Here is an 11,815-nt window from a genome sequence, read left to right as displayed (position 1 = left end):
GTCTTCTATAACAATATGACCTAAAAGAGAATCCATTTCTGTAAATGTGTCTTCAGGAGAGAGAATACTTATATTTGGAATTGTGACTCTGCTACAACTCAAAATGAATGTCATATATAGATACTCTGTCGAAGACTGATACATTACCATCCAATATCTATTTTGGATTTGGGTTTCCATATGGGTGATCTGCAGAGATAGCCTTACATCCTACTGCTTTCGAGTTGCAAATGAATTACTTTTTGCTCAAAAAAACAGTAAATGAATTACTTTTGAAAAAAAAAGAGAGATTTGCTAACCGACGTTCGGTTGTTTCTCACGAACCCAGCAACTGATTTTTCCCCACCACCGAAGCCTCCGTCTCCTCCCGCGCCGCCACCAAGACCGCCGTCCAGCACCTCCACCTCGCGCTGCCATAGCCGAAAAACCCTAGCCCAACTCTCCCTTCCCTCGCCCATCCCACTCCTTTCGTCCGATTCGAGGAGGCCAACGGAGGGGCTAGGGCATGGCGACCGATGTGCAGCTCAGGGAGTGGGTCTCCGACAAGCTCATGAGCCTCTTGGGCTACTCCAAGAACGTCGTCGTCCAGTACGTCATCAGGCTTGCGAAGGAGTGCTCTTCAACGGGTGACCTCGTGGGCAAGCTCGTCGAGTTCGGGTTCACCTCGTCTGCGGAGACCCGTGCCTTCGCGTCGGATATCTACGCCAAGGTTCCCCGCAGGGCCAGCGGCATCAGTAATTACCAGAAGCAGGAGAGGGAGGTGGCAAAGCTTGTCCAGAAACAGAGCACTTACAAGCTGTTGGCCTACGAGGATGACAATACCGACAACCAGACACCAACAAGTCAAAAGACCTCAGCAAATCCATCATCTAAGAGTCGGAAGCATTTCAGGAGGAAAGCAGATCAAGACAGTGGTGACGATGAAATAGTGGCAAAAGATTCTGGGAGGAATGTCCGTCGGCGAACAGAAGAGGAGGATGAAGAAGGTGGCGACGGCAGTTCTGATGAAGAGAACGAAAGGATTAGAGATCAGCAGGAAAAGGCCCAGCTAGAAAGGAACATGAGAGAAAGAGATGCGGCTAACACAAGGAAGTTGATGGAGCGACAATTATCTAAGGAAGAACAAGAAGAGCTTACTAGAAGATCTCAAGCAATGGACAAGAATGACACATCTGATCTGAGAAAATTCTCAAGGCAAGCATACCTGCAAAAGCGACGGGACAAAAAAATTGAGGAAATTCGTGATGAAATTCTAGACCACCAGTACATTTTTCAGGGTGTGAAACTAACAGAGGCAGAAGAAAAGGAGTTGAGATACAAGATGAAGATATATGATCGTGTCGAGGAATATGTTGAGACTCCTGATGATGTTGGTGAGTACAAAATGCCTGAAGCTTATGACATGGTTGAAAATGTCAATCAAGAGAAGTGATTCTCTGTGGCCATGCAGCGGTACAAAGATCCTGAGGCCAAGGATAAAATGAACCCTTTTGCTGAACAGGAAGCATGGGAAGAACACCAAATAGGAAAATCGAAACTGCAATTTGGATCCAAAGATAAGAAGCCGTCTTCAGATGAGTATCAGTATGTATTCGAAGATACGATTGATTTTGTTAAATCATCAGTCATAGAAGGAACCCAGCCTGAAGACGATTCAGATAAAGAGGACATTGAAGCAAAAGATATTTTGAAAAGGGAGCTCCAGGATGAGCTCAAGACACTTCCAATTTTCAAATTTAGGGATGAACTGCTTAAGGCTGTAGAAGAGTATCAGGTTATCGTCATAGTGGGTGAGACTGGGTCTGGTAAAACAACACAAATACCTCAGTACCTTCATGAGGCTGGGTATACTGCGAAAGGAAAGGTTGCATGTACTCAACCTCGTCGAGTGGCTGCCATGAGTGTTGCAGCAAGAGTATCTCAAGAAATGGGTGTTAAACTTGGACATGAGGTTGGTTACTCTATAAGATTTGAGGATTGCACTTCAGATAAAACAATTATTAAGTACATGACTGATGGAATGCTTCTAAGGGAGTTCCTTGGTGAACCATGGCTAGCTATAGTGTTGTCATGGTTGATGAGGCTCATGAGCGTACCCTCTCCACTGATATCTTATTTGGTCTGGTGAAGGATATTTCTCGTTTTTGACCAGACCTGAAGTTGCTCATTTCTAGTGCCACCCTTGATGCAGAAAAATTTAGTGACTACTTCGATTCAGCTCCTATTTTCAAGATACCTGGGAGGCGATACCCGGTTGAAATTCATTATACAAAAGCCCCAGAGGCTGATTACATAGATGCAGCAATTGTCACTGTTTTACAGATACATGTGACACAACCCCCTGGAGATATCCTGGTGTTTCTCACAGGTCAGGAGAAAATTGAAACAGTTGATGAAATCCTTAAACACAGAACAAGGGGCTTAGGCACCAAAATTTCAGAATTAATCATATGTCCTATTTATGCAAATCTGCCTACAGAGCTTCAAGCTAAGATATTTGAGCCAACCCCCGAGGGTGCCCGTAAGGTGGTTCTGGCCACTAATATAGCAGATACTTCATTAACCATTGATGGTATAAAATATGTTATTGATCCAGGCTTTTGTAAGATCAAATCATACAATCCCCCACAGGAATGGAATCTCTGCTTATTAATCCTATCTCAAAAGCTTCAGCAAACCAGAGGGCAGGAAGATCTGGACGCACTGGGCCCGGGAAATGCTTCCGTCTATACACGAGTTATAACTACATGCACGACCTAGAAGATAATACTGTTCTGGAGATCCAACGAACCAATCTTGCGAATGTCGTGCTTACACTCAAGAGTCTTGGTATTCATGACTTGGTAAACTTTGACTTCATGGATCCACCTCCATCAGAAGCTCTATTAAGGGCTCTGGAACAACTTTTTGCTCTCAGTGCACTGAACAGTCGTGGAGAGTTGACCAAGACTGGAAGAAGAATGGCAGAATTTCCACCGGATCCTATGTTGTCGAAGATGATTGTTGCTTCAGAGAAATATAAGTGTTCTGATGAGATCATCTCCATTGCATCCATGTTGTCAATTGGCAATTCTATATTTTATCGTCCGAAGGACAAACAAGTTCATGCAGATAATGCAAGGTTGAACTTCCACATTGGCAATGTTGGGGACCATATAGCACTACTAAATGTGTATAATTCTTGGAAAGAAACAGACGCTGAGCAGCAAAGTGACTGGACGCCGGGTTCCAAAGTCCGGCCAACATCAGTAAGGTTTCAGAGGGCAGTTTTCGTGAACGGACGTGTCCGATCAGTGCTGAACGGACGCTGGTCAGTGTCCGGTCACAACTTAACTGCTCGGTTGCTGGGAGAACTGATCGGAGCATCCGGTCACCCTGTAGTGGCACATAACGGTTCATTTTGAATGAGGGGTTATAAATACTTCCTCTATTCACTTGAGGTCACTCACATCAGTCATAATTGGTGTTTATTTGGGTCTTATTGAAGTTGGGACTTGATTGGGAACAGGCAGCACGAAGGAACTTTGAAGATCTGCTAAAAAAGAGTAACCGGACGCTGCACCGAACTCTGAAGTCCAGTGTCCGGTCAGTTCACAGGAGGTGAATCGTTGCTGTGAAGGAGTGACCGGACGCTGAAACAGTTCTTACCCTGCGTCCGGTCAAATGGCGTTCCTTCATCCGGTCAAGCGAAGAAGAAGATCTAAGGATCGACCGGGCTCTAGCTACGTCCGGTCAGTGGTGATCGGACGCGTCCAGTCGCGACTCCAGGGGATTTGGACCTCTCCAGAGTCGATCAGACTCTAGGTGGCAGCGTTCGGTCGTTGCCACCAGAGCGTCCGGTCAGTAGATGTCGTGCGGTTTTTGGACTCTATCTCGTTTCCTTTTCTAATCCGTCGGGGGCCACCATATAACCCAACCGCCGTACGTGCTGCCTGACCTAACCTGCATCCGCGCCGACATCACCGCAGTGCCTTAGCCACGCCTCCACCTCTCACTGCATCACCCTGCTCCCGCACCCGCGCGCCGCTACTCGCCCCGCGCACCTACTCCACGCCGCTCCCGCGCCATCTACCCAAGCACGCACCTCGCTCCCACGCTGTTGTGCCCGCGACGTCTCCCGCACAACCACCCTAGCGCTGCCGCACCACAGCAGCATGCGTGCTCGCGCCCTAGCTTTGCCAGCAACAAAACCACCACCTGAGTCTCGTCGGTGCCTTAGCCGCAATCCACTGTGATGCTTCACCGCATTGCTCGGCTGCCGCACCATCTTGCATTGAACCCTAACCCTAGCCTCACATTGCCGACCCGGTGGTTCCCCGCGATTCGTTCCTCTGCTATTCGGTTCGCCGGTTCGTCAGGTAGCAAGCCCTCGCTTCCAATTTCATATCTATTGCTTGTTTCTTAGGGTTTCGTATCTCTAGATGTATATTGAAATTATTCATATATCCAATCTATTCCATCGTGTGTAGTGAGTCGGTGTTTCTGAGGTCACTTTGGCAGTTGTGAGTCAACTCGGGGCCAAGCTCATGAGTATGGATCATGGCCAAGCCTCGGAAGTGACAGTTGGCAGTTGTTTCTTGACCAAGGCAGCAGTTCGTTCCAGATGGCACGTGTCAAGAACGCCGGAGGTGGTCCAGGTGATGAGGATCTGAGGCCTCCATCTCGCTTGCCTACTGATGTGAAAGGCAAGGCAACAAAGAAGCTCACGTCGAAGAAGCAGAAGTATGCAGATGCTGATACAGCGAGAGCAGCAGTAGTGGCAGCCACCATAGAGCATGTAGAGAGAGGAGGTGCTAGGAGTGGAGTCTAGATTGCTGATCAGCTTTCACCAGCATAGAGGGCAGCTATTGAGCAGGTTGAGCATCGTCATGGTAGTCCAGCTGGGACTATAATGCATGAGGGACGGCGTGTTGTTTTGGAGGAGACTCAGCCACAGGGGGAGCCACAGCAGTAGACAGAGCAAGCTCAGGAGGGAGAGCAGACAGAGGAGACAAAGCAGGCACCATAGCTTCACCGCTCTAGTCATACCCGTACCCAGGTGACACCGAGGCCAGAGACATAGCGGAGGGGTTCTTGTCCGCCACCTAGACCACAGGGTCCGCCTCGAGTGACTCATCTAGATTTGAGGGCTGTCATGACCAAGCAGGTACAACAACTCAGATTTGTATAGTTCGAGAAGTGGTTCCCGCCTAGGAGGGATGAGCGTGCTTCAGAGGGCTTCTATACACCACTGTAGGAAGATTTCTATAATGCATATCTTAACAGTGGGGTTGCTTTCAGATCTCATAGGGTTTGTTCCATTGAGGCCATTGTTGCAGCAGTAGGAGAGCAGATTCGCCCTTACCTATCTTACTTGCTAGGACTGACAGACTTACTCGGACGGAAAGGCAGATATGTATCATCATGGGTCCGTGAGTTCTATGCTACACTTTGGATTGACACGTAGCACAGATTCATTCACTTTGCATTCAGAGGCTGTGACTATAGGCTGATGAGCTTTAGAATCAGAGAGATTCTTAGGCTTCAGGAGCAACCCATCTAGCTACATGAGGTGTGCTATGGTCAAATAGAGCCTCCTAGATGCCCTCACGGCGGTCTTGGGCCTCCTACAGATCTAGTCTGCTATTGCTTCATAGAGTCTTTCGGTGAGGGGTCGAGCAGGACACCCAGAGATCTTACTCCTACAGCTAGATTGCTCGATGCTATCATGAGGAGGACCCTACTTCTGAGGATAGGATATCATGAGGGCTTGACTCGCATTCAGTTGTGGCTACTGAACTCTCTAATGCAGCAGACTGTGTTTGATATTTGGGATCTTATTCTATCAGAGATGGAGGATACTCTTATAGAGGTGTTCAAGGGTCATCATTAGCTGCCTTATGCTCACTGGATTACTTTTCTGATTCATAGGGCAGCTACAGTGAGGCCTCCTGAGATGTTGGTAGAGTATTCTAGTGCTACTACTGAGTTCTCTACATATAACATGACCTAGATGCTCCGTCACAGCAGGCCAAGTGCACCTAGCTAGCCACGTCATCGCCTAGAGGTGCCAGAGACTGTAGCCTAGCAGGATGAGACTATCAAGGGCATTGTAGCTACAGAGGAGGAGCAGTTAGATGCTCAGTAGGAGGGTATGGTCGAGAGCGACCCTAGTGATAGTTCAGATGATGACTACTAGGATATCCCTTAGATGCCTCCTCGACGACATGACCATGAGGCCAGTAGCTCTAGTTTAGCTCCATCTGCACCATAGACAGACCCCGCTCTACTTGCTATCCTTGAGCGGATAAGGCAGGATCAGGCTCGCCAGACCTAGGAGACCATAGCTACATTTACACAGTTTTAGGCCAGATAGGACGAGTTCCAGCAACAACAGCAGGCTATCTAGCAGCAATAGTAGGCCATCCAGCAGCAGCAGCTCCTCATGCAGCAGCAGTTACTTGGATTTATGCAGCATGTAGTTACTGCTATTGGGGCTCCACCGCCACAGCCTTCACCCCAGATCGGCCAGCCTGCCACCACTTCTATGACTCTAGCTTTATAGCCTAGTGGGCTTCAGAGTCAGGGATAGCCAACGACATAGTTTTCTTCACCTAGAGAGTAGGTGTCCCAGTGGTTTGCCTCGTTAGTGCCAGCCCCATAGTTCACACCTCTTTATACGGGCTTCACACCGGCTCAGAGTTCATCGTTGCTTGTGCCAGATACACTAGTCTCCAGGAGCCTTGGTGCAACATTTAGTGAGTTGACAGGGCAGCCTACTCCGCCAGATCTATATGTCCCTAGTTCTTCTACAGTTGCTCTATAACTGGGACTACAAAGATGCTCCCTTCTTCAGTTGCATCATCAGAGCCGCCTGCTTCAGTGATACCTATAGAGTCATAGGCCGCACCAGTACTAGATCCGACCTAGACTGCTTCAGCGTCACTTCTAGCGATAGAGGGTCATACAGCTTAGAGCTTAGGATTAGATGATAATGATGCTCAGTTCTAGATCGCTCATTGCACCTCAGCGTCCGACTCATCTGCTGCAGCCCCGCCGACCGACCCTTAGGTTTTGGTGTTTGACGCTAAAGGGGGAGAGGGATTGAGTATGATAGACTTAGGGGGCGACATATCTAGGGGGAGCTTATCTATTTATATTTGGCTTTTTATGTGTGATACTTTATTATACATTCATGTTTACTTTCATGCATTGAACTATATATATGTGAGCGTGATATTTACGTGATATGTGATATTTATGTGATATGTGACATGTGTGCTCTCTACCTTGAATTATTTATATATGTCATATCACTTGTTTATGCTCATTTGTTTTGCTTTTGCGTTTTACTCCGATGCAAATGAGCTTTACTTCTTGTACTCATGCTTATTTCATATCTTTTGAGTACATCATGTTGGCTTGGGTCATATAAGCTTGCCTAACTCTTTTGTTCTTATTGTCAAAAGCTTATATGAACCAAGCATATTGAAAACCTCATCTCTTTTACATACTCGAGGTGGTATTATCATCAATCACCAAAAAGGGGGAGATTGAAAGCATCTAGGCCCCTAGTTGGGTTTCAGTGATTAATGACAATACGAGATTACTGTGACTAACATGTGTTTTGCAGATGCAATTAAGTTAGGTCATGGTAATGATAATTGATTGGGCAATCATGGTTGTCATGCCCCTACGATGGAAATTGTTTTGGTTTTCAAAGGATGGACGGTAATGTTAATGATGGACTAGTTCTAAGTGTCATTTGGTATTGAAGAGACACTTAGAGTAGTTTAGGACTTTATTTTTCCTTTGGCTGTACTATTAAGGGGGGGTATGGATGGGTAGCTTGACCTAGGTAAGTCTAGTGGGTTAGGTGTGGTGCACACTTATCAAATCTAGCACTAGGAAGCTCCTAAATAGCCCTAAGATCAATTGGAGCGAACTTCATTCATATATGATTGCGAGTTGGAACTGAGTGGAGGGTCAAATGTTGACCGGATGCTGACGTAGAGTCCGATCAGTTCATTTGATCAAGGTGAAGTCATTTGGATGCGACCGGACGCTGAGCGAAATGTGACCGGACACTGGGTGCTAAAGCCTGATCAACTCTAGTAAGGTTCCAGAGAGAGAGAATCCTAATTGGACATGTCCGGTTAGTGCTGAATGGACGCTGGTCAGGTTCTGGCTACTAACCGGACACTGAGCAGCAAAGTGACTGGACGCTGGGTTCTAGAGTCCAATCAACATCAGTAAGGTTCTAGAGGGCAGTTTTTGTGACCAGACACGTCCGGTCAGTGCTGACCGGACGCTGGTCAGTGTTCGGTCACAATTTAACTACTCGGTTGCGGGGAGAACTGTCTGGAGCATCCGATCACCTTAACTAGAGCGTCCGGTCACCCCGTAGTAGCACATAACGGTTCATTTTGAATGAGGGGTTATAAATACTTCCTCTATTCACTTGAGGGATTACTTTTGCTCATTTCAACAGCTAAGAAACACCCTTGAGAGTGCTAAGGAGAGCAAGGTCCTAGTGATGTGATTGAGATTTGAGAATCCAAGAGAGAGGCCTCAGTAGTGAAAGTAAGAGTAGCAAAGTGTGCATCCACCCTTCTCATTAGGCTTGTCGTGGTCAAGTGAGAGTTCGTGATTGTTACTCTTGGTGATCGCCATCACCTAGACGACTTGGTGGTGATTGGGAGCTTGGTGATCACTCGACGGAGCTTGTGGGTGACCCAACTCAAGTTGTGAGCGGCTTTGGGTGATTCGCCGCGATGGAGTGTTGAAGAATCAACCTGTAGAGAGCACTTGATCCTTGTTGGGTGAAATGCGGTGATGTTTTGCCAAGGTATCGGAGAGTCACCACTCCCTACTAGTCCTCGTTGGAGCACCCACGCATAGGTGTAGTCCCTATTGATCTGTGCAAGGATCAAGTGCTCTCTACGGGTTGATTCTTCGACACTCCATCGCAGTGAATCACCCACAACCGCTCACAACTTGAGTTGGGTCACCCACAAGCTCCACCGGGTGATCTCCAAACTCCCAATCACCACCAAGGCATCTAGGTGATGGCGATCACGGTGATCACCAAGAGTAATAAGCACAAACTCTCACTTGACCACGACAAGCCTAATGAGAAGGTGGATGCACACTTTGCTACTCTTTATCTTCACTAATGAGGGCTCTCTTTGGGATTCTCAAATCTCAATCACCTCACTAGGACCTTGCTCTTCTTGGCACTCTCTAAGGTGTTTCTCAGCTGTTGGAATGAGCAAAAGTAACTCCACATATGAGTGGAGCTTCTATTTATAACATGGGCTAAAAAACGAACCGTTATGTGCCTTAGCAGGGTGACCGGACGCTCCGGTCAGTACACCCCAAACTCTAGAGTTTATAGTGTGACCGGACGCTGCCAGTGTCCGGTCAGCACTGACCGAATGCGTCCGGTCACGATTTACCCTCTCTGGAACCTTACTGGAAACGACCAGACACTAGCTCTCAGCGTCCGGTCACTTGACCTTCCAGTGTCTGGTCACACCGAACGATTTCACCTCAGTTAAATGAACTGACCGGACTCTGCGCCAGCGTCTGGTCACACCGAAGCCAGCGTCCGGTCAGTATTTGACCCTCCATTCACTTCCAACTCTCGATCATACGTGAATGAAGTTTGCTCCATTTGATCTTAGGCATATGTAGGAGCTACCTAGCACTAGTTTTAACAAGTGTGCACCACACCTAACTCACTAGACTCACCTAGGTCAAGCTACCCGTCCATACCCCCCTTAATAGTATGGCCAAAGGAAAAACAAAGTCCTAAACTACTCTAAGTGTCTCTCCAACTCCAATCGACACTTAGAACTAGTCCATCCTTAACCTTGTTGTCCATCCTTTGAAAACCGAAATGATTTCCATCGTAGGAGCATGACAACCATGATTGCCCAATCGATCTCCATTACCGTGACCTAACTCAATTATTTTTGCAAAACACACGTTAGTCACAGTAATCACGTATTGTCATTAATCACCGAAACCCAACTAGGGGCCTAGATGCTTTCAATCTCCCCCTTTTTGGTGATTGATGACAATACTACCTCGAGTATGTGAAAGAGATGAGGTTTTTAACATGCTTGGTTCATATAAGCTTTAGGCAATAAGAACAAAAGTTATAGTCAAGCTTATATGACCCAAGCCATCATGATGTACTCAAAAGATATAAAATAAGCATGAGTACAAGTAATAAAGCTCATTTGCATCGGAGTATAACGCGAAAGCAAAGGCAAATGAGCAACACACAAGTGATATGACATACAAAGAATTCAAAATAGAGAGCACACATGTCATATTTCACGGTCATGTAGATATCACTATCACATATATATAGTTCAATGCATGAAAGTAAACACACGATGAATGCATAATAGTGTATCACACATAAAAACTCCAAATGTAATGTATAAGCTAATAAGATAACTAAGCTCCCCCTAGATAAGTAGCTCTCCCTAAGCCTAACATACTCGAACCCTCTCCCCCTTTGGCGTCAAACACCAAAACCCACGGGTCGGTCGGTGGGGCTACAGTGGACGAGCCAGACGCTAAGGTACGAAGGGCAAGGTGAAACTAGGTGCCATCATTGTCTAATCTAGAGCTCTAGGCTATCTGACCCTCTGTAGCTGGTAGTGTCGCTGAAGCGGTCTGGGTCTGAGCTGGGATAGGTGCTGCCTGTGACTCTACTAGTATGCCTGTAGTAGGATCTAAAGATGCAACTAAGGAAGGAAGCCTCTGTGTAGTCACGGCGACAGAAGCTGCTGTAGAGGGACCTAGGGCATACAAATGTGGTAGTGTAGGCTGCCCTATCAACTTACTGAAGGAGGCTCCTAGACTCTTAGAGACTGAAGTATCTGGCTCAACTAGCGATGATGTCTAAGCCAGTGTGAAGCCTATCTGAAATGGAGTGAAACATGGGGCTACCACCGACGAAGCGAACCACTAGGACACCTGCTCTATAGGAGAAGCATACTGTCCTGGTGGCTGTCCCTGACTCTGAAGCCCACTAGGTTGTAATGCTAGAGTCGTGAAAGTGGTGGCAGGCTGAACGAGCTAGGGCAAAGGCTGTGGCGGTGGGGCCCCAATCGCTGTCACTACATGCTACATAAATCCAAGGAGCTACTGCTGCATGAGTATCTGCTGCTGATGCATGGCTTGCTGCTGCTGAATAGCTAGCTGTTGCTGCTGGATCGCCTATTGCTGCTGCTGGAACTCATCCTGCCGAGTCTAGAACTATGCAAACGTAGCAGCTGTCTCCTGAGCCTAGCGTGCCTAGTCCTGCCTCATCCACTCAAGTATAGCAAGGAGAGCGAGGTCGGTCTATGGGGTAGGTGGCACTAAGCTGGAACTGTTGGCCTCATGATCATGTCGCTGTGGAGGCATCTAAGGAACGGGCTAGTAGTCATCATCAGAACTATCACTAGGGTCGCTCATGACTACACCCTCCTGCTGAGCAAGCTCCTCCTCCTCAGTAGCTGCTATGTCCCTAATAATATCATCCTATTGGGCTGCAGTCTCTGGCACCTCAGGACGTCGACGTGGCTGACTGGGTGCTGTAGGTGTACTGTGCCTGATCATCTATGTCATGTTATAGGCAAGAAACTCTGTGGTGGCACCACTGTACTCAGCAAGCATCTCTGGTGGCCTCACTATGACTGCCCTATGGATAAGCCATGTGATCCAGTGAGCACAAGGTAGCTGCCTGTGTCCTTTGAAGCCCTCAGCTATGGTGTCCTCTATCTCTGATAGAATGAGATCCCAGATATCAAAGACTGTCTGCTGCATCAGAGAA

The 11,815-nt window shown here is 47.4% G+C and overlaps 1 protein-coding gene and 1 pseudogene across 1 annotated transcript; both read left to right on the top strand.

The window, feature by feature from the left end:
• The first annotated feature begins 505 nt into the window (after window positions 1-505).
• LOC136460470 (pre-mRNA-splicing factor ATP-dependent RNA helicase DEAH1-like) lies at window positions 506-1,432 on the top strand. Its single transcript, XM_066460149.1, has one exon. The coding sequence runs from the start codon at window positions 506-508 to the stop codon at window positions 1,430-1,432; it is 927 nt and encodes a 308-aa protein (XP_066316246.1).
• Window positions 1,433-1,444: 12 nt separating this feature from the next.
• LOC136460469 (pre-mRNA-splicing factor ATP-dependent RNA helicase DEAH1-like) lies at window positions 1,445-5,872 on the top strand (annotated as a pseudogene).
• The last annotated feature ends 5,943 nt before the right edge of the window (window positions 5,873-11,815 follow it).

The sequence above is a fragment of the Miscanthus floridulus genome, chromosome 6 (assembly GCF_019320115.1).
Source record: "Miscanthus floridulus cultivar M001 chromosome 6, ASM1932011v1, whole genome shotgun sequence".
Taxonomy (NCBI): Eukaryota; Viridiplantae; Streptophyta; class Magnoliopsida; order Poales; family Poaceae; genus Miscanthus; species Miscanthus floridulus.
Note: the sequence above shows the minus strand (reverse complement) of the source record. Positions and strands in the feature narration are given on the sequence as shown.

Excerpts from the sequence above, each read along its gene's own strand:
- LOC136460470 (XM_066460149.1), top strand. The coding sequence starts at position 506 with ATGGCGACCGATGTGCAGCTCAGGGAGTGGGTCTCCGACAAGCTCATG.